At 44.0% G+C, this 21,196-nt stretch overlaps 1 protein-coding gene across 2 annotated transcripts in view; it reads left to right on the top strand.

Annotated features, from left to right (window-relative positions):
* Positions 1-21,196, top strand: part of LOC101131923 (phospholipid-transporting ATPase ABCA3-like) — a 34,993-nt gene that overhangs the window by 4,677 nt on the left and 9,120 nt on the right. The window contains exons 5-11 of one of the 2 annotated variants that reach the window (XM_031002875.3): positions 2,474-2,626; positions 4,566-4,653; positions 11,743-11,930; positions 12,572-12,742; positions 13,168-13,349; positions 17,601-17,674; positions 18,072-18,340. In XM_031002875.3, the coding sequence (XP_030858735.1) occupies positions 2,474-2,626; positions 4,566-4,653; positions 11,743-11,930; positions 12,572-12,742; positions 13,168-13,349; positions 17,601-17,674; positions 18,072-18,212 (997 nt within the window). In that variant the 3' untranslated portion in view covers positions 18,213-18,340. Of the gene's footprint in view, positions 1-2,473; positions 2,627-4,565; positions 4,654-11,742; positions 11,931-12,571; positions 12,743-13,167; positions 13,350-17,600; positions 17,675-18,071; positions 18,341-20,113; positions 20,256-21,196 lie in introns of those variants that run through there. The other variant, XM_055365470.2, reaches the window with a different exon arrangement.

The raw sequence follows: 21,196 nt of genomic DNA, 5'->3' as shown, positions 1-21,196 counted from the left end.
GAGGATCACTTGAGCCCGGGAGGTCAAGGATGCAGTGAGCCCTGATTGTACCACTGCATTCCAGTCTGGGCTCCAGAATGAGACCCTGTCTCTTAAACAAACAACAACAACCCAGTCCTTGCAGGAAATACTGTGATACAGCTATTGTTTTTATACTTTGATGGCATTGGAAATTACTACTACTTCTTATCCAAAGGGCAGCACTTTGAAATAAGTATGGCAACCAGTAAGCTGAGAGGGGCAAAGCCATAGATGCTTATTAGAGTGACTCCTGTAATAGTAATAGAAATAAACTGGACATGAGGCAAATGTTGACCTGTAAGAGATTGGTTTAGAGAGTTCTGTTCTCTCAGGTCTGGTAGCTATGGCTAATCCATAGCCTTTCCTCTGTGCCAGGCAGTTCTAAGCACTTTACATAGAACTCATTTGATCCTCAAACAACCCTCTAGGATGAAACCCTGTTTATCAACAGGGAGGTGGAGGTACAGAGAGGTGAAATCACTTGCCTAAAGTCATAGAGCTAGACTGGCAGCACAGATTTAAATGTAGTCTGGCTCCTTTGTAAGCTTTCACTAAGTTATTCTGCTTTATGGAGAAAGCGAATTGGAGAATTGAATATTCAATGAGGATATTTAGGCCGGATCATAGCTTAAAGTCTTCAACAGATAAGAGCCAGCAGCTTGCTGAGCTCTGTCAGCCTCTTTAGTTCTCCTTTGCTAGGCGTCTGGTTCAAGGTGTCCTCTCTTCTGAGTCTCAGTGATAGTAAAGGATTAGGAAAAGGCATAAAGAGACCAATAAGCAACGGCGGTGAGTGGGTGGAGGCTTCAGCACGTTGGTTAAGATGGTGAGCAGCTCGAAGAGTGAGGATGGATGAAGCAAAGCAGAGGCCGCTGCCCCTGGTATGTTCTCGGGGTGGGGACAGAGGACTGCATTTGTGAACCATCTGGTCCAGGGGCTCTCGATTCGGGGTTGGCATGCGCGTTGGAGGGACAGAGTGTGATGCGATGTGAGGCTAAGAGCAGGGGATTGAAATAAAAGTCTCTGCCTAGGTACAGATATGGTAAATAAAGGCGTGTACCATTCTGTAGCTGTTGCTTTTGCCTGCTTGATGCTTTTGAGAGTGAACCATATTGACACAAAGCTTTATTTTGATTTTAACTGCTGTGTTATGTTCTGGGAATCTTTTTTATTGAGTCTTTGTTGGGATTTCATCTGTTAGTTTTTGTCTTTTTTTTTTTTTTTTTTTTTTGAGACAAGGTCTTGCTCTGTCACCCAGGCTGGAGTGCAGTGGCGTGATCTTAGCTCACTACAACCACCACCTCCCAGGCTCATGCAGTTCTCCTGCCTCAGCCTCCGGAATAGCTGGGACTACAGGCGCCTGCCACCACACCTAGCTAATTTTTGTATTTTTAGTAGAGACGGGGTTTCATCGTGTTGACCAGGCTGGTCTCAAACTCCTGAGCTCAAGTGAACCACCTGCCTCAACCTCCCAAAGTGCTGGGATTACAGGTGTGAGCCACCGTGCCCAGCCGGCTGTGTTAGTGTTTTAGTGCTCAGGAACATTCTTGTGTGTGGGCACATGCTTCCTTGTCACATACCCGGAAGTGCAGTCAGCTGCGGGGTTGTAGGAGATGCAGATCTTCAACTTTACCTGATAGTGCAAACCACCCTCCAGTGTGGTTTTGCTGATGTGTCCTCCACCAGGAGGAGGGGTCAAGTGCTGTGAGCCTTGGCTAACAGGACAGAAATCAAAGTATGTGGCTTGAAGTTGCCATGGTGACCTGAGAACCTGAGATGGAGAGTGACAGAAGTGAGATCTAAGTCCTCATCTTGGAGAAGCTGTCCAATAAATAATTTTTCAAGTTGCTCAATCATTTAGAGACAACTACTGGAAAAATTAAAAACATAATTGTCTTTATTTTATGTTTTCTTCTATGCATTTAAGTGTTCTCACTTGGCATGCCTAGTCCTTTCTGTGCCTGTTTTTGAGGTCATGACTTAGTCAACCCCACGTCCCTCCTTCAGTAAAGGCTTATTTCTTCTTCAGTGCTTCTTCAGCAAGTCTCTTCACCAACCACTATTTCCTCCTGAGTAACTCCTGAATCCCTTTTCCACCAGCCTTCTAATTCTTTTGCAAACAGTAAAAATAAAGACACCTGTAGTTATGTAATCTAAGAGTTTTGCCTTGCAAACATTTATTTTTAATGAATAATATCTATTACTCATTAAAATATAAGCCCAGTTTCACATTCTGAGTGATAGCCACGTTTTCTTTCTCCTTAGCAAACTTGCAGATAGAAGACCCATAGAACGGTACCCTAAAAGTGTTACTTTCTGCTTTATATTGTTATTTTTACTGGCACTTGTTATATTCAGCAATTTCTCTGTGGTAGGTACAGTTGTCACATGCAGCTCACATCCGCAGAGTCACTCCAGCATGTTAATGCCTCTGTGTTGTTTTTTTGTTCCACAGTAAGTACCAGCTTGTCTTCTGCTACACCATCATCGAGAGGAACAATCGCCAGATGCTGCCAGTCATTAGGAGTACCACTGGAGGAGACTCAGTGCAGACCTGCACAAACCCACTGGACACCTTCTTCCCCTTTGATCCCTGTGTGCTGAAGAGGTAGGTACTTTTAAACATTGACGCTGGAGGAGGTGGATTTTTTTTTCTTTTTGAGACAGAGTCTCGCTCTGTCGCCCAGGCTGGAGTGCGGTGGTGTGATCTCGGCTCACCTCAAGCTCCGCCTCCCGGGTTCATGCCATTCTCCTGCCTCAGCCTCCCAAGTAGCTGGGACTACAGGCACCCACTGCCACGCCTGGCTAATTTTTTTTTATTTTTAGTAGAGATGGGGTTTCACTGTGTTCGCCAGGATGGTCTCGATCTCCTGACCTCATGATCCGCCCGCCTCGGCCTCCCAAAGTGCTGGGATTACAGGCGTGAGCCACAGCGCCCGGCCAGGAGGTGGATTTAAACGTGATACATGTTTGCTTTTCCCAAAATTGGGATTTAGGGCTCTTCACCAGAAGTGGCCCTTCCTCGCTGTTGATGAGCATCTCGTGGTCTCCCTGCGTATATTTCACAGACGCAAAGTAGAGGATGCCTAGCAGGACTTGCTGAGTGGCGCAGGCACCCCAGAGTGGGTAGATCTTTGCCTCACTAGGAGCCAGACTGACATCAAGGGTTTTTTGGGGTTTTTTTTGTTTTTCTTTAAACTGTTATTTAAACATGTAAGGTTATGGGGATAATGGTGCCAGGATAGGGGAGGGTGCTGTCTTTTCTTGCTTCATAATTTTCTGCCAAGTGTCTTGTTCCTTCCTCTAGAGACCACATCCCATTCTGTTGCACAGGATAAACAAAAAACAAACGATTGGCTGGGCGTGATGGCTCATGCCTGTAATCCCAGCACTTTGGGAGGCTGAGGCGGGCGGATCACTTGAAGTCAGGAGTTCAAGACCAGCCTAGCCAAGATGGTGAAACCCTGTCTCTACTAAAAATACAAAAATTAGCCAGGCGTGGTTGTGGGTGCCTGTAATTCCAGCTACTCGGGAGGCTGAGGCAGGAGAATCGCTTGAACCCGGGAGGTGGAGGTTGCAGTGAGCCGAGATTGCACCACTGTACTCCAGCCTGGGTGAGAGAGTGAGACTCTGTCTCAAAAAACAAAACAAAAAAAACCAAAAAGCGATTTATCTAGATGAGTTATTCTAGAAAACCACTGGGCCAGCCTTAACTTGGCACTTGTATAAGGAAGCAGGATTTTTGCTTATTATGGTATCTAAAATAACTAGCAGCATCATGACCATCTGGGATTGTCTGGTCCCTGAAGTCTTGGTTGACTGAAACCAGATTAGTTGTTTTTCCTAGACTTACTTTTCAGCAAATTACTACAGAAATATAAAAAAGAGAGTTCCAGAATATTACGGTTTCATTTCCATTTGGATATACTATATCTAACTGACTTGTCAGTTTTTGTAAAGTTTAGAAACAATTTCACATGAAAATGGAAAGATGAAAAACGGTAGTTCAATACTCCATCGACATGAGTGAATGAACTCTTATACAGAAAGAGCCACATTAGTTACAGAATTTTCATAGAGGGTTGTTTTTTTGTTTTGTTTTTTTCTTTTTTCTTTTTTTTTTTTTTTTTGAGACAGTCTCGCTCTGTCGCCCAGGCTGGAGTGCAGTGGCATGATCTCGGCTCGCTGCAAGCTCCGCCTCCCAGGTTCAGGCCATTCTGCCTCAGCCTCCTGAGTAGCTGGGACTACAGGCATCCGCCACCACACCCGGCTAATTTTTTGTATTTTTAGTAGAGATGGGGTTTCACCGTGTTAGCCAGGATGGTCTCGATCTCCTGACCTCATGATCTGCCCACCTCAGCCTCCCAAAGTGCTGGGATTACAGGCGTGAGCCACTGCGCCCAGCCAGGTTTTTTTAATGTAATTATTTAAGCTGTAGTTTTCACTTCTTGGTTTTGGGTAATAGATCTTATGAGAAAAGATCCAAACCAATTTTGACTTCTGCTGAAGTATTTAACTTGACTTTGAAATGTGATCTTTGTTGACAGGTCAAAGAAATTCATTGATCCTATTTATCAGGTATGGGAAGACATGAGTGCTGAAGAGCTACAGGAGTTCAAGAAACCCATGAAAAAGGTCAGTTTGTGATTGATTGAGCACACTCTCGGAATCTCCTTTCTGGTTCCAGGTCACAGTCAGATAGTAAGTGGCAAGTCGCTCATGCGTGTAATCCCCACACTTTAGGGGGTCAAGGCCAGAGGATTGCTGAAGACCAGCCTGGGCAACACAGTGACACCCTGTTTCTACAAAAATTTTTTAAATTAGCTGGGCGTGATGGTGCACACCTGTAATCCCAGCTCCTCTGGAAGCTGAGGTGGGAGGTCAAGGCTGCAGTGAGCTGTAAATGCAGCATGGCATTTCATCCTGGGCAACAGAGCAAGACCCTGTTTTCTTTAAAAAAGCACACCGAAACCGTGTCTTACTCATTCTGCCTTTATAAAATTCCAGGCCCAGGTTTTGTTGTTATTTGAAGAGTCTATGGCTTTTTTGGATAAGTTGCTTAAACCAGACACTTCACATACTGACATATGAGAAGCGAAGGTTAATTACAAATTAGCTGAACAAATTTAGATCTTTGCCACTTGCGCATTCTTACCAAGTAACAATCTCCAGTTGACTCATGTTGAAATTGCCCCAGCAGTTTACATTAGTTTTATAGATCTTCATGAATGGGTGGTGAAGACGCAGGTTGCAACATACCCTCCAGGTCACATGAGGTGGAGCTGAGACAGTTACAGTTAGAGAGGAAAGTTAGAATCCAGTAATAAAGAATTTCGCTGCTCTGTTGCTTGGGAGCACATTTGTTTTCTCATTAAAAGCAGCTTCAAGATGGCTTTTTTGTTGTTGTTGTTTTTCATAAGTAATCATTGGAAAGCCCCACCACACCCAACCAATTAGCTGCATGTGGTGGCAGGCATCTGTAATCTCAGCTACTCAGGAGACTGAGGCAGGAGAATTGCTTGAACCTGGGAGGCGGAGTTTGCAGTGAGTTGAGATTGCACCGCTGTATTCCAACCTGGGCGACAGCACCAGACCCTGTCTCAAAAGAAAAAAATAATAATAATATAAAGTGACCAGGTGTGTTGACTCACGCCTGTAATCCCACCACTTTGGGTGGAAGCAGGAGGATCACTGGAGCCCAGGAGTTTGAAACCAGCCTAGGCAACATAGTGAGACCCTGTCTCTATATTAAACACACACACACACAAAGGCAGCCAGACTATGCACTAGGAACTGCCCTGGGAATCCCTTTGTGTTCTCACAACAATCCCATTTCACAGATGAAGAAACCAAGGCACAGAAATATTAAGTAACGTGTCCAGGTGCGGTGGCTCACACCTGTAATCCCAGTACTTTGGGAGGCTGAGGCAGGCAGATCACAAGGTCAGGAGTTCGAGACCATCCTGGCCAACATGGTGAAACCCTGTCTCTACTAAAAATACAAAAGTCCTAGGGGTAGTCAGCCCCTCTCACCCCTCCCTCATCCTCTCACACAAGAGTCATTTACTGTCCCTCCAGTTATGCCCAGTCACGCAGACACTCTGCTGCTCAAATGCCCTCACCCCATCCTCAGCCTGCTCCCAGGCCACCTCACTCCAGAATCCACCTTGCCTGCCAGGTGGCCATAGGGACCCTTGCCATACTGTCTGCTTGTGGCAGTGCCCTCCAGCCTGGGGGGGTCTTCCAGAGCAGATCTCTGGCCAAGCGCAGTGGCTCATGCCTGTAATCTCAGCACCTTCAGAGGCCAAGGCAGGTGGATCACCTGAGGTCAGGAGTTCGAGACCAGCCTTGCTAACATGGTGAAACCCCATCTCTACTAAAAATACAAAAATTAGCCAGGTGTGGTGGTGGTGCATGCCTGTAGTCCCAGCTACTCAGGAGGCTGAGGCAGGAGAATCTCTTGGACCCGGGAGGTGGAGGTTGCAGTGAGCCGAAATGGTGCCACTGCACTCCAGCCTGGGCAACAGTGAGACTCTGTCTTTAAAAAAAAAAAAAAAAAAAAAAAGAGCGGAGTTCTATTATAAGCTGCCCTGGCACACAGTGAGCCTCCAGAAATGGTCCCTTGACCTCTAAATGCACCAAGACCCAGGGAACACGCCCTCTCTGAGCACCCTGACAATGTCCCAGTCCCAAGACGGTACCCTGAAGCTGTCCCCAAAGTTTCCCCTGCCACACTCCCTGACCACTCTCTGGTATCTCAGAGCCCTAGCAACAGCCCTAAAGAGGGAGGGTTCTAGGCATGGGGCAGGCATGAGCACTGTGCTTATAACCAAGCAAAACACTCCCTCTGTGCCAACATAGGTGGGGCAGGTCACGCTGGGGTCTGTTTGCCCTGTCTGCCCGCTGCAGCCTCCTCGGGGAGGGCCAGGGTTGTCTGTGCATCCTGTGAGCCCCAGGGTCTATGTGCACATATGTGTGTCTGTGCCTTTCTCTCTCTCTCTCAGTGTGTGTGTGTGTGTGTGTGTGTGTGTGTGTGTACACGGCGCATCTGAATTGTCCTGAGTGCCGTCTCGGGTATCTTTGAGCTGTGTGTGCATGTGTCCCCCTAGCGGTATCTCAGTATTTTTGCCTGTGGGAGCAACACACCGTGAGCTGCACACCTGAGGGCCAGGTGAGTCTGGGGCTGGTCCTGTGCCTGCGCATCTGTGTGCTGGCGGTGTCTGCATAGTATTCTGTGGCTACATGTATCTGTACACCCCAGAAATGGGCAGTCACCCAGGAGACTTCTCTACAGTGAACCCAAAGGATGGATAGTGGGGTAGGGACAGTATGTTCTTTTTTTTTGGTCACCGGGGTCTGTTGTACAGGGGCACAATATATTCTTCTCCCACCCCCAAGCTGGGCCCTTTCTGCCCCTGCTCCTCCCACCCTCTGGTGTCTCACATCTCAGGGACAGGTGGAATGAAGGATAAGTTCGCGGACCCCAGATCAGGACAACCGGGAAGCTTCCGGGCTGCTGGAGAGGGTCACAGCCGGTTAGGGGAGGGAGCCAGGAGAGGACTCTGTGGCCCTGGGGAAGGGCTGGGCTAGTTCTGGGTCCCTGGGAGGAGTGAGTGGGGGGCCCTGCAGAAGGCTGGGACCCAAAGTGTGGGTGAGCATTAGAAGAGCAAGCTGGGGGCTCTAGGGCAACTAGGAACTTGGAGAGGGATGGGAGGCAGGGCTGCTGGGTCCCTAGGAAGGGCTGGAGGAATCCCGGAATGCCTGAGTTCCGGGAAAGCCCCTTCCTCACTCACCCTCGCCAGACCTGGGGCCAGGTCCAAGCAGCAGCAGCAGCAGGAGCAGCATGATTGGCAGGCATGCAGGTAGCGGCCCCATCGGAGGGTGGCAGAGGTGGGACGGGCCACCAGAGGCAGCAAGCCCGGCGGACACACACCCTGGCTGCCACGCCCTGGCCCGGCCCCCCCGACCTCACCTTCCCTCGGGGCCCAGGCGGAGCCAGCTAGAAGCGGGCACCTGGGGCGGCTCAATGGCGTCCTGATCTCTGCTTCTTGGTCACTGAAGGGGCTCGAGAGGCCGCGGGGCACTGGGGACAGGACCGGGAGTCAGGCCCAGGAAAGTCTCCTCGGAATAAGGGAAGAAAAGGCGCTCTTTTGATGTTATTATTCCCCCAGCCCCTCCCCCGCTCACCTAATCCCATGTGTACAGTGTCATGGAACCTTACCATGTTGTGTGTGTAATCCCCTGTGTGCAGTGTCATGGAACCTTACCATGTTGTGTGTGTAATCCCGTGTGCGGTGTCATGGAACCTTACCACGTGTTGTGTGTTATCCCCTGGGTGCAGTGTCATGGAACCTTACCATGTGGTGTGTGTAATCCCCTGTGTGTGGCATCATGGAACCTTACCATGTTGTGTGTGTAATCCCCTGTGTGCAGTGTCATGGAACTTTACCATGTTGTGTGTGTAAGTCTGCTCTGTTAGCAGCTCCGCAGGATTCATTCACAGGTGCCCCCTCCACAGTTGACTCTTCTCTTTCAGAGGGCTCCTGGCATAGTCTGTCTGATTTTTCCTTTATACACAACCCTATAGGGAAGATCCTTGCATATATGTCTTGGCAAATAGATAAGTTCCTGGAAGTAGAATTGCTACATGTGTTTAAAAGTTTGTTAAGACGGTAACAGGTTTTCTAGAAATGTTTTACTAATTCTTCCACGGACAGTGCTTGAGAACAAGTTTTTTCTACACCTTTGCTAAGGCTGGTAATTTTTAAAAATGGTGTTAAAGGCACATGTCTACTTTGAAATCATAACTGTTTGTTTGTTTAAAGGAGACCCTTGAGAAATGAAACCCTAAATTTCAGGAACTTCGTCTCTTCATCTGTGAAAACACTTTGTCCACACTTACTGTTTTAAAAAGATTTTTTTTTTTTTTTTGGCTATAAAGTAGTATATGTTTTATTGTTCTGTTAAGTTTGAAGTGACCAGCCCACCACAGTTAGGTCACTGAGTGTTTCGGTTGCCTGGTTATTCTTTCAGGAATGTTTGAATCGAAATGCTCACAATCTATTCCCCCAGAAGAGAGAATTTTCAGAAATCTCCTAAGAAAGTCTGATGTCCGTTCATATGATCTGTTTGCTTTGTTAGTAGATAAAACTACCTTTGGAGACTAGTTGTAGCTTGGAAGGGGAAGGCAGTAGAAATAGTTTTGGGGTGAGGCGAGCAGTCCCAGGGGAACACGAAGGCAGCGTTTCAGGAGTGCTGCTGGTTAGTTTTCCACGCCATCACTGCACATTATTTTACAAATCCCTGTTTCTAGTTCAGAAGGCAAATGACAGTTTCTTTAGAAAATGTAACACTGTAATCTTGTAAAATGAAAGTGTTCCAGTTACATCATTTTCGGTGATTTCAGAACCATTAAAGTTCTGACAGCCTACTTCCCCAATCTCTTTGTAGACTGTGGCCCAAAGAAGGCTTAGAGAAATAATTTTGAATCTTGATTTTGTTCCAACTCTGTTCCTTAAATGCCTAAGAACTGTGATTTCTTGAGTATTTGTTAAAAGCCTACTGTGTCAGCCAGGCATGGTGGCTCATGCCTGTAATCCCAGCACCTTGGGAGGCTGAGGCGGGCGGATCACGATGTCAGGGGATCGAGACCATCCTGGCAAACACGGTGAAGTCTCTACTATAAATACAAGAAAAATACAAAAAATTAGCTGGGCGTGGTGGTGGATGCCTGTAGTCCCAGCTGCTCAGGAGGCTGAGGCAGGAGAATGGTGTGAACCCGGGAGGCGGAGCTTGCAGTGAGCTGAGATCGTGCCACTGCACTCCAGCCTGGGCGACAGAGCAAGACTCGGTCTCAAAAAAAAAAGCAAAACCTACTGTGCACAGAGCTCCGAGGCCTGCCCCAGTACAAAGCCTGCAGTCTCTGACCCAGGAGAAAGTGTGCACAGCTGCAGGTACCTTGATGTGTCAAACACCATTGCCTCTGGCTGCTGAAGCTTCTGATATCTGCTGATAGTCTTCAGAGACTTTTTTAAAATGTGATACATGGCTTCTGTCTTCCTGATTTCAAGATTCTCTCTCTGTCTTTGGCTTTTGCTGAATTGATAATAACATGTCTTGGTGTGCGTCTCTTTGAGTTCATTTTACTTAGAGTTCATTGGGCTCTTGGATGTTTATATTCATGAAATTAGGAAAGTTTTCAATCATTATTTCTTCAAATTATCTCTCTGCCCTTGTCTTTCTTCTCCTTCTTAAATACCACAATGTATATATTAGTCCACTTGATGGTGTTCCAAAAGTCCCTTAGGCTCTGTTTACATTTCTTTGATCTTTTCTTTTTTTTTTTTCTTTTTTCAATCTTTTTACTTCCTGTTCCTCAGACTCAATAATTGCCATTGTCCTATATTCAAGTTAAGTAATTTTTTCTTCTGCCTATTCAAACATGACTTTCAATCCTACTAGTTAATATTTTATTTCAGTTATTGTACTTTTCCACTGTAGAATTTTTTTGTTTTTTTTGTTTCCTTTTAAAGTTTTCTACCTCCTTATTGATATTGCCGTTTTGTTTGTACATCATTTTCTTGACTTCCTCCACATCTTCCTCTAGTTTTTAAAGCATCATTAAGACAGTATTTTAAAGTATTTTTCTAGTATATCTGCCGTCATGTCTTTTTCAGTACAGTTTCCATTCATTTTTTTTTCCTTTGATCCTTTGATGGGCCATAATTTCCTGTTTCTTTGTATGCTTCTGAGTTTTATTAAAAACTGGACATTTGACTCTAATAAAGTGGTAATTCTGGAAATTATGTTTTCGTCATTCTCCTAGGTTTGCTGTTGTTTGTTACTTTTTATTTATTGTTTTTGTTTTTTGGATTGTTGTAGGCTGTCTCGGTGCTTAGGATCAGCCTGGGGTGTGAAACTAAGTTCTTCTCAGGCATTTTCTGAGCCTGTGTCTTTCCCTGAGCATGTGTGGTTACTTTATATTTTTCTTTATATATACAGTTGTGTTTTAATGCCCTAATACTTAATATATGAATCCCAAAAGAGGAAAATGAGAAAAATGAAGGATGGTGTGTAAAGGGAGCTAGTCCTTTAAAGCCCCTGTCACTTCAAATAGAGGGGCAGGAGCTTGTGCCATGCCAGGAGTTTAGGGGGCATTAATAGTTTGGAAACACTGTAAATTAATTAGTAATTTAATTTAATTTAAATTGACAGCCTTTTCTCTGTCTCTTAGGCTATGTGCACCTCAATGTAAATCAACAGAAGGGTTTGACTAATTGGTGAAGCAACATTTATTGCAGTCTCTGGTTTGGGGATGAATGCAGAAAGGCTTTGCTTCTGGTTCAGCCTTACCCTGGAACAAGATATACATATGGCTCTACCGGTTAAACAAAGCCAAAACATCATGGTTTCCATGCTCCTTAGAGTTCCTGATTAATGAGAAGAGCATCTCATATTCCAATACTCCTCCAAATTGTGTGGCTCTAGAATTTTATTTCTAACTTCTTTATCCCCAAGATCATTAAAACTGAATTACAGAAGCTATTATCCCAATGTCCTACAATAGGTCTGACAGCTGTAATTCTGTAGCCCCTTAGGAAAAAAACAGTCTTGGTAGGACTCTTAGAAGCATGGCTTGGAGGACTGCAGGTTTGCCATCTCATCCATGGATGTAGAGTGGGATGGATGACTTGGCTCTTTACTCAAGGCAATTTTTGTTATTAGATGAGGTCAAGAATTGGCTACTGTCCTCAATTTGATGCCTTGCTGGAATATATGACTGCTCAGGAAATAATGATTATGTATGCCAGAATATGGGGAGTCTCTGAGCCCCAGATTGGGCTGTATGTGAACAAATGGTTGAATTCACTGGAACTGGAGTCTCATGCTGCCAGGCTTATCAACACCTACAGGTAAGTCACTATGCTACTGCTCTTTTCTGTTGATGCTGCTAATATTGAGGTTCTTGCTGTTTGAAATGAAGCTTACAGCTCCACCTAAGCTCCTCTTCCCACAATTACCTACTTGCGAAACTATCTAATGTTCTGCTAGGCTTCAGATGCCAGTAACAAGGCAAATCAATACAGTTCCACATCTTCCCTTTTCAGAGATGAAACGCAAAGTCTTGGTTCTATTTGAACTATATCCTCTGAACCTCAAAAAAAGGAGTGTCTTCTCTTCCTAGTGTCCCTATAGTTATTTGTCTACCAAGTAAGGAGGAATGTAGGCCCTTTGAATTATGATGTGATTTATGTGCCTTGGAAACCGTAACACTCTAAGAACATGGGTAAATAAATGTCACTGATAATGCTGCCAAAATTAATTACATAAAAGTCACTCCTCGATATCTCAAATTAAAATGAATTGATATAGACGTCTGTAATTGGGCCTGCTACCTAATCAAAGTCACATATAATCAGCATTGGGACATCCATGTTAAGTGTTTGCTGGGACTCTCAGCATTTGGGAAATTTGTACTAACTCTTTCCTATACATAGCTGATATGTATAGCCATTTTTTCTCTCACTTTTTCTCTCCTTCTTTGGCCGTGAAGTGAAGGAAACAAACGTAGGCTGAGTACTGCTATTGCCCTAATGGGAAGGTCTTCAGTCATCTTCCTGGATGAGCCATCAACTGGCATGGACCCAGTAGCCAGATGCCTGCTCTGGAACATGGTGACAAAGACACGTGAAAGTGGAAAAGCCATCGTTATGACCTCCCACAGGTATGGCTCATTGGGAGGCTTGGTTGAAGGCTAGCAAGAGTTTTAGTGGCTATAAGAAGGAATTATTTAGGCCCAGTGGATAATATTGGACACTAAACTTGCCTGAGTATGTTAGCTCCTCATTAGGAATTAGGATTCATGTTAATCCTAATAAATCAAATGGCTAAAAATCCTCACTGAGTTTAAAAAAAAAAGTGAGGAAAAGACAGGACTTCAGAAGATGTTCTATTTGAAAATTGAGCACTGTGTTCTTTTTCGTTTGAAAAATTCCCACTTCCCATCTATGTGCTTTATGATTGGAAAAATACAAATTCTGATTGAAAATAGGGTCACAAAATTCTGGCTCTGATTGAACTACACAATGTCTTCCAAAAGAGAACTTTTTATTTTTACCCTTACAACATTCTGCCCTTTTGTTTTGCAAGTATGGAGGAATGTGACACCCTCTGTACCAGTCTAGCCATCATGGTGCAAGGGAAGTTCACTTGCTTGGGCAGCCCTCAGCATCTCAAGAGCAAGTTTGGTAACATTTACATCCTGAAGGTCAAGATCAAGACTGAAGATAAATTAGAGGATTTTAAATGTTATGTTGCGACAACATTTCCAGGTAAATTAAGTTGTGCTACCTTTGTCAGAAATGTATTAAATTGGCCGGGCGCAGTGGTTCACGCCTGTAATCCCAGCACTTTTGGGAGGCTGAGGTGGGCAGGTCATTTGAGCTCAGGAGTTTGAGAAATGTGTTAAATCATATTTGTTGTTCTCACCATCCATATGATTTATGTCTTCAATACCAGTTTTCTGTGAGTTATTGATAGGTATTGATTTTCTATAATGTTCCTTTGGCAATGTTTGATATTATAGTCTCTTGTGCCAGATTATGCTAAGTTTCACAAAAAGCAGAAGTCCTCACAAACTCTTACATCACCTAACAAGGCACTTTTATGTTTGTGCTGTCCATATAAATTAGTTGGGCGCAGTAGCTCATGCCTGTAATTCCAGCAACTTGGAAGGCTGAGGCCAGAGAATTGCTTGAGCCCCAGGGTTTAAGGCTGCAATGAGCTATGATTGTGCCATTGCACTCCAGCCTGGCAAGACCCCATCTCTAAAAAAATTAATGATAATAAATAAAAACTAAAAATAAATTATATATCTAAAGTCCTATTTTAGCATAATTCTCAATTATTTTTACAGATTATTCATGCCAAATTTTAAGGTTTTTTCCTTCGCACTGCTCATGCAACTTTATGCTTTTGCTGTCTCAGCTAGGATATGGTATTGAAATGCAAATAAGAACTGGTATTTCTCTCCTTTGAAGAGTAGTTTGGTTTCTGAGTGCCGTTTCTTCATGCTAAATTCAGTAAGCACCTCTCCGCCTACATGGAACAGTACAAGAGAGAGCATGCATTTCGATCTCTTATCTCTCTTTCCTTAACCTAAAGCATGGGCAATGGCAAGGCTTTTAATAATTCTGGTTTTTCATCTTAGTTTCCACTTTGGTAGGCTGAGCAAAATACCGCAGAAGTTCCCGTTGTGTGTTAGGCTAAGGGGTTGAAAATTTGTCTCCTAGGCAATGGAAAATAGCAAAATTGATTACACAGTAAGAATGAAAATCAGGGCCGGGCACAGTGGCTCATGCTTGTAATCCCAGCACTTTGGGAGGCTGAGGTGGGCGGATCACCTGAGGTCAGGAGTTTGAGACCAGCCTGGCCAACATGATGAATCCCCATATCCATTAAAAATACAAAAATTAGCTGTACATGGTAGCACACACCTGTGGTCTCAGTTACTCAGGAGGCTGAGGCAGGAGAATTGCTTGAACCGGGGAGGCGGAGGTTCCAGTGAACAGAGGTCATGCCATTGCACTTTAGCCTGGGTGACAGAGAGAGACTCTGTCTCAAAAAAGCAAAAAGAAAAGAAAATCAGAAAATAGATACGAAATGGATGGTCAAGCATATGTGGAGAACGAGCTGTGTAGAAAAATTATCACCTCGGTGTTGGTCATAGTGTTTATGGTGTGCCCTTGACACATGTAGATGGATATGTCCATTAAGAAGTTGAATATTCATTTATGCATTCATGTGGCAAATATTTTTGAGGACTTATTGTGTCAAGAGTTCTATTTGATGTGATCAATAAATCACTTTAGGAAAGCTCTATAGGCTGGGCACAGTGGCTCACGTCTGTAATCCCAGCACTTTGGGAGGCCAAGGCAGGTGGATCACGAGGTCAGGAGTTTGAGACCAGCCTGGCCAATATTGTGAAACCCCATCTCTACTAAAAATACAAAAGTTAGCCGGGCATGGTGGTGGGTGCCTGTAATCCCAGCTACTTGGGAGACTGAGGCAGGAGAATCGCTTGAACCCAGAAGATGGATGTTGTGGTGAGCCGAGATCGTGCCACTGGACTCCAGCCTGGGCAACAGAGTGAGACTCCATCTTAAAAACAAAAACAAAAACAAAAAGCTCTGCACACTTCAAGATAACACAGAAAAACAATTCAACAAAATCGGGTAAACAATAAATGACCCAGACTAGTAACTTAATAGATAAATTGAAATTACTTTTTAAAAAATCAAACAGAAATCATGGATATGTAATATACAGTGAATAAAATGAATAATGCAGTAGAAAGCATTAACAGCAGAATTTATCAAGCAGAGAAAAATATCTCAACTCAAAATAGGTTTTTTGAAAATATACAGTTAGATGATTAAAAGAAAAATTAAGAGGAATGAAGAAAGCTCATGGGATTTATAGAACAGCATCAAAAGAGCCAGTGTTTACATTATTAGAGTTTGTGAGGAAGAAGAAAAAACAAATTGTTGGAAAGCTTAAAGAAATAAAAGCAGAAGATTTTCCAAATACTAAGAAAAACATAAATATCCAGGTACAAGAGGGTCACATATCTGCATTTGGATTCAATACAAACAAGGCTACATCAAGACATTATAATTAAATGGTCAAAAATCAAGCACAAAGAGAGGATCTGAAAGCAGCAAGAGAAAAAAAAAGCAAATAACATATAAGGGAGATTCCATAAGGCTAGCTATAGGTGTCTCAACCAGGACCTCATAGGCAAGGAGAGAGTAGGATGACATGTTCAAAGTACTGAAGAGAAAAAAACCCTGCCAACCAAGATACTGTATCCAACACTATGTTGAATAGGAGTGGGAAGAGAGGACATTCTTGTGCCAGTTGTTCTTGTGCCAGTTTTCAAGGGGAATGCTTCCAGCTTTTGCCCATTCAGTATGATATTGGCGGTGGGTTTGTCATATGTCATGTCATGGCTCTTATTAGTTTGAGGTATGTCCTTTCAATATCTAGTGTATTGAGAACTTTTAACATGAAGGGATGTTGAATTTTATCGAAGGCCTTTTCTGCATCTATTGAGCTAACCATGTGGTTTTTGTCTTCAGTTCTATTTACGTGGTGAATCACATTTATTAATTTGCATATGTTGAACCAACCTTGCATCCTAGGGATGAAGCCAACTTGATCATGGTGGACAAGCTTTTTGATGTGTGGGTGGATTCAGTTTGCCAGTATTTTTTTGAGAATTTTTGCATTGATGTTCATCAAGGATATTGGCCTGAAGTTTTCTTTTTTTGTTGTATCTCTGCCAGGTTTTGGTATCAGGATGATGCTGGCCTCATAGAATGAGTTAGGGAGGAGTCCCTCCTTTGGTCACCAGCCTACATGTACCTGTAGGAGGTAGCTAGAGACCCCTATTGGGAGGTCTCACTCAGTCAGGAGGAAAGGGATCAGGGACCCACCCAAAGCAGCAGTCTGGCTGCTTATTGGTAGAGCAGGTGTGCTGTGTTGTGTGGGACCTTTCCTTGTTCGGACTGCCTGTATTCTTCAAAGCTGACAGACTGAAGCAGCTGAGTTGACCAAACCACAGAGATGGCAGCTGCCCCTCCTCCAGGAACTTGGACCCATCTCAGGGAGACTCTAACTCACTGCCATTTGTTGGCTGGGATTCCGAACCAGTAGGTCTTAACTTGTGATGTGACGTGGAAGTGGGGCCTGCAGAATGACACTGCTTGGCTCCCTGGATTCAGCTTCCTTCCTAGGGATGTGTACAGATGGATCTCTCACCTTGCCAGGGATCCCAAGGCTAGAGTATATAAAACTCCTGGGTCTCTGTGTGTGCCTGAGTGGATGCTCTGTCAAGACTTCACACAGCTCTGTGTATCAGACCCAAGGCCCTGGTGGTGTGGACTCATGGAGGGATCTCTTGATCTGTGGATTGCAAAGATCCATGGGAAAAGTGTGGTTTCCTGGGCAAGGTCTCACCATCACTCGCTGCTTCTCTTGGCTAGGGGTGGTGGTTCCTTTGGCTCCGTGTAGCTGCTTGGTGGGCCATCTCCACTCCCTGCTCTTCTTTGTTCTCCATGGGTCGAGTTTTTAGCCTAGTTGGTCCCAATGCGAGAACCTGGATATGTCAGTCAAAGGTACTAAATTCACTCACCCCTCTCCGTTCCTCTCCATGAGTGCTGTGAACCGCAGCTACTTCTAATAGGCCATCATGGATCAGGTCCCTCTGCAAACATTAGACTTTTAGAAGGCTCAGTTTTCTTACATTGGGCATGTCAGCTGATAATTTATTGTACCTCAAATCCTGCCCTCAGTAATTGCTATGAACTCCACATAATAAGATGATTTCATGAGGAATAAATCTGAAAGCATTAACCGTGTCATGGATACCAAAAAGAGTGGGTTAGCGGGTTATATCTCATTTCGTATTGACCTCCTCTATTCACCCCTCCACAGTATATAATTAAGTAAATGTAGTAACATTTTGGCGATTTCAAATGAAGCCTGTAAGATTATTCACCTGTCCTATTTTCCTTTCTTAGGTAGTGTCTTAAAACATGAAAATCAAGGGATCCTTAACTACTACATTCCTAGCAAGGACAGTCGCTGGGGAAAGGTGATGGTAGAAACCTTGCCCTTCTAACATTGCATGTTAAGAGAGCACTAACGATGGGGAGTATTTGGGATTCGGGAATGTGGAATGGGAGCCTGGCATTACTGGGGGAGTAGCACCATTAGGTTGCTTTTCAAACACCCCTAGAGTTTAATAGCTTCAATTTCTTGCCCTGAATTCCATTATTACTCCATATCCATCAAGAGAATGGGAACAGAGAATGGCTTCCTCTCACTTTCTCAATTCTCTGTTCTTCCACCTTCTCACCTCTCCCTTCTGTGCCTTTTGTCCTCCAACATACACTTGATAGGAATTGGGGGAGTGGAGGAGAGGCTTATCTGAGTTGGGGGCTGAAGGGGAGATTGCAGTGGTAACTGTGTTTTTGTTGCTGTTGTTAAAGGTGTTTGGCATTTTGGAGGAAGCTAAAGAGCAATTCGATTTAGAAGACTATTCTGTCAGTCAGATCACACTGGAACAGGTCTTCCTGACCTTTGCTAACCCAGAGAAAGCATCCAGTGATGATGAAAACGAGGTGCCATGAGATTCAGTTACAACCAGTGACCCTTGTGTCTCTCATAGATGACACCTGGATGCATAGGGGGACCTTTCTGTGCATGTATATCTTGGTGTACATATATTTATGTAATAAAGCTTTTCCCAAAGGAGAAAGTTTGTCCGCTTCATTGCAGATTTAGATGAGCGGCCTGTGTATCCAGCATGCTCAAATCCAAAGACATTTGGTGAAATTCCCATTTTCTCTCCTTGAGATATGAAAGAGCAGCATTTATCAGGGTTGGGACAGGAACCTGTTCCTGAGTGTTCTGGACATTTGAACAGAAAGATCCAGTAATGATGGAGCTGTCAGATGGGACAGCCCAAAGAACAAGAGCTTTATGTTTCAGCAGTTGAGTTATGGATAAGAAGCGCATAAGGCCTGGATCACATCAGCTTTCCCATGGATACACACACACACACATTCACACTCACACACGCGTGCAGATATACATGCATATAGACATATATCTAATATAAATTCATCAATGTTGGAGGGCTGAGTTGGGTTACTATTTCAGACATCCAAAATAAAGTTCATATGCTTCAGTTGAAAGAGAATTTTTGCACCAAGAACATTTGGGATCCATGACCAGAAAAAAAAACGATTATTTAAAAATAGTGTGTTTTCTTTTCTACAATTGTCTCGCCTCTAATAAAGAAGAAGGAGAAATAAAGTGGAGAGAGAGGGACACAGAGATATTTTCTTCTGATTCTTGCCTAGGTAGATAGATGGAGTCCCCCATAAATAATATGAGAAATCTAATCACCTCTTCAGGATTCATAGACAACTAGGATGGTTCTTGCAGAATTGCAAGATGAAGAGAGTCTATAAAGGTGCTCTATTTTGGGGTGGCTTGTTCAATGTTTTCAAATCCTTAATTGGATATTGTTTATTATAAAGTGACACCCACCAGATGCTTACTGTTCTTTTTTGTTGTTGTTGTTAGATAAAGAGGGAATTTGAGTTTGTTTCTATGAAGTGTCTAGGAGCATACGAAGTCTCCAATTAAAACAAAATTGAGCCGGGCGCGGTGGCTCATGCCTGTAATCCCAGCACTTTGGGAGGTTGAGGCGGGTGGATCACCTGAGTTCGGGAGTTCGAGACCAGCCTGACCAACATGGAGAAACCCCGTCTCTGCTAAAAATACAAAATTAGCCGGGCGTAGTAGCACATGCCTGTAATCCCAGCTACTAGGGAGGCTGAGGCAGGAGAATTGCTTGAACCTGGGAGGCAGAGGTTGCAGTGAGCCGAGATTGTGCCATTGCACTCCAGCCTGGGCAACAAGAGTGAAACTCTGTCTCAAAAATAATAATAATAATAATAATAATAATAGAATATAGCTCTTTCTCTGGTTCATAGGCTATGCTCACCTGAGTGTAAATCAACAGAGGTGTTTGACTAATTGCTAAAACAATACTCATTGCAGTCTCCAGGTTGGCAGGGTGGGGAAAGGCTTTGGTTCTGGTTCAGCCTTTATATGGACAAGATGTTGTACAGGTTTAACAGTGCAAATACCTCCATGGCGGCCATTCCCCCTGAAGTTCTTGATTAATGAGAAGACCATGTCATAATCTAGTACTCCTCCAAAATGAGTAGGCTGTGGAATTTCATTTCTAACTTCTTTATCCCCAAGATCATTAAAACTGAATTATGGAACCTACTATTCCAATGTCCTACAATAGATGTGACAGCTATAATTTTGTAGCCCTTTAGAAAAAAAATATCTTGGTAGGACTCTTAAAAGTATGGCCTGGAAGACTGCAGGTTTGCCATCTTATCCATGGTTGTCTAGTGGGATAGATGACTTGGGTCTTTACTTAATGCAATTCTTGTAATTAGGTTAAGGTCAAGAATTGGTTATTGTCCTGAATTTGATGTCTTGCTAGAATATATGACTGCTCAGGAAATAATGATCATGTATGCCAGATTATGGGGAGTCCCTAAGCCCCAGATTCAACTGTATGTGAAGAAATGGTTGAATTCACTTGAACTGGAGCCTCATGCTGATGAGCTTATCAACACCTACAGGTGAGTCATTATGCTGCTGCACTTTTTGTTGATGCTGCTAATGTTGAGGTGCTTTCTTTTGTCCCTGCTGTTTGAAATGAAGTCCATAGCTCCACCTATGCTCCTTTTCCCACAATTACCTAATTACGAAACTGTCTAATGTTCTACTAGGTTTCAGATACGAGTAGTAAGGCAGATCAATGTAGCTTCACGTCGTCCTTTTGCAGAAATGGAACAATAAATCTTAGGTTTTTTTGAACTGTAGCTTCTGAACCTCAAAAGGGATCAATTAAGAGGGAGTTTAGGATTGCTAAAGCAGCTAGAATTTGAAGAGCAGGGTGATGATAAAGACGAAGCGGGGGCCCAGAAATTTGAATGGGGTTTGCTGTGAGTCATGAGCTGGCCTGTGCCATGTGCAAAGGGAGAGATGCTGTGAGGCCTATCAGAGAATGGCACCTGCTAGACTGAGAACTGAATGTGTTACCGGTGGAGGATATCTGAGTTACTGGCGGTGAATCTCTGTACATCTGCAGCTACCTCAATTCTTGCCTCCTCAGAAGAAAGAAATCAACAGAGGGGCATAAGGCAGAAAAAGAGACCAAGGCAAGTTTCAGAGCAGGAGTGGAAGTTTATTTAAAAGGCTTTAGAACAGGATAAAAAAGGAAAGGAAAGTATGCTTGGAAGAGACCCAACCAGGCACTGAGGTCAAGCGCCCTGTTTAACAGTAATCTTTATAGGCTGGCCCCTTTCTCATGATTCTTCCCTTAGGGTGGGCTGCCCGCATGCCTGGTACCCCCCTCACCCTTTGGAGGTGAGCATGCGCAGCGTGTTTAAGAAGTTGTACCCATGCCCATCTGAGACTTTCTTCCCTATTCTGGTGGAGTAACCCTGGAAAGTCATACTCCACCATTTTGTCTCTTAATGCACATGCCCAGGAAGTTGCTTCTCCCTGGTGTCTGCAT

Source organism: Gorilla gorilla, chromosome 18, assembly GCF_029281585.2.
Source record: "Gorilla gorilla gorilla isolate KB3781 chromosome 18, NHGRI_mGorGor1-v2.1_pri, whole genome shotgun sequence".
Taxonomy (NCBI): Eukaryota; Metazoa; Chordata; class Mammalia; order Primates; family Hominidae; genus Gorilla; species Gorilla gorilla.
Note: the sequence above shows the minus strand (reverse complement) of the source record. Positions and strands in the feature narration are given on the sequence as shown.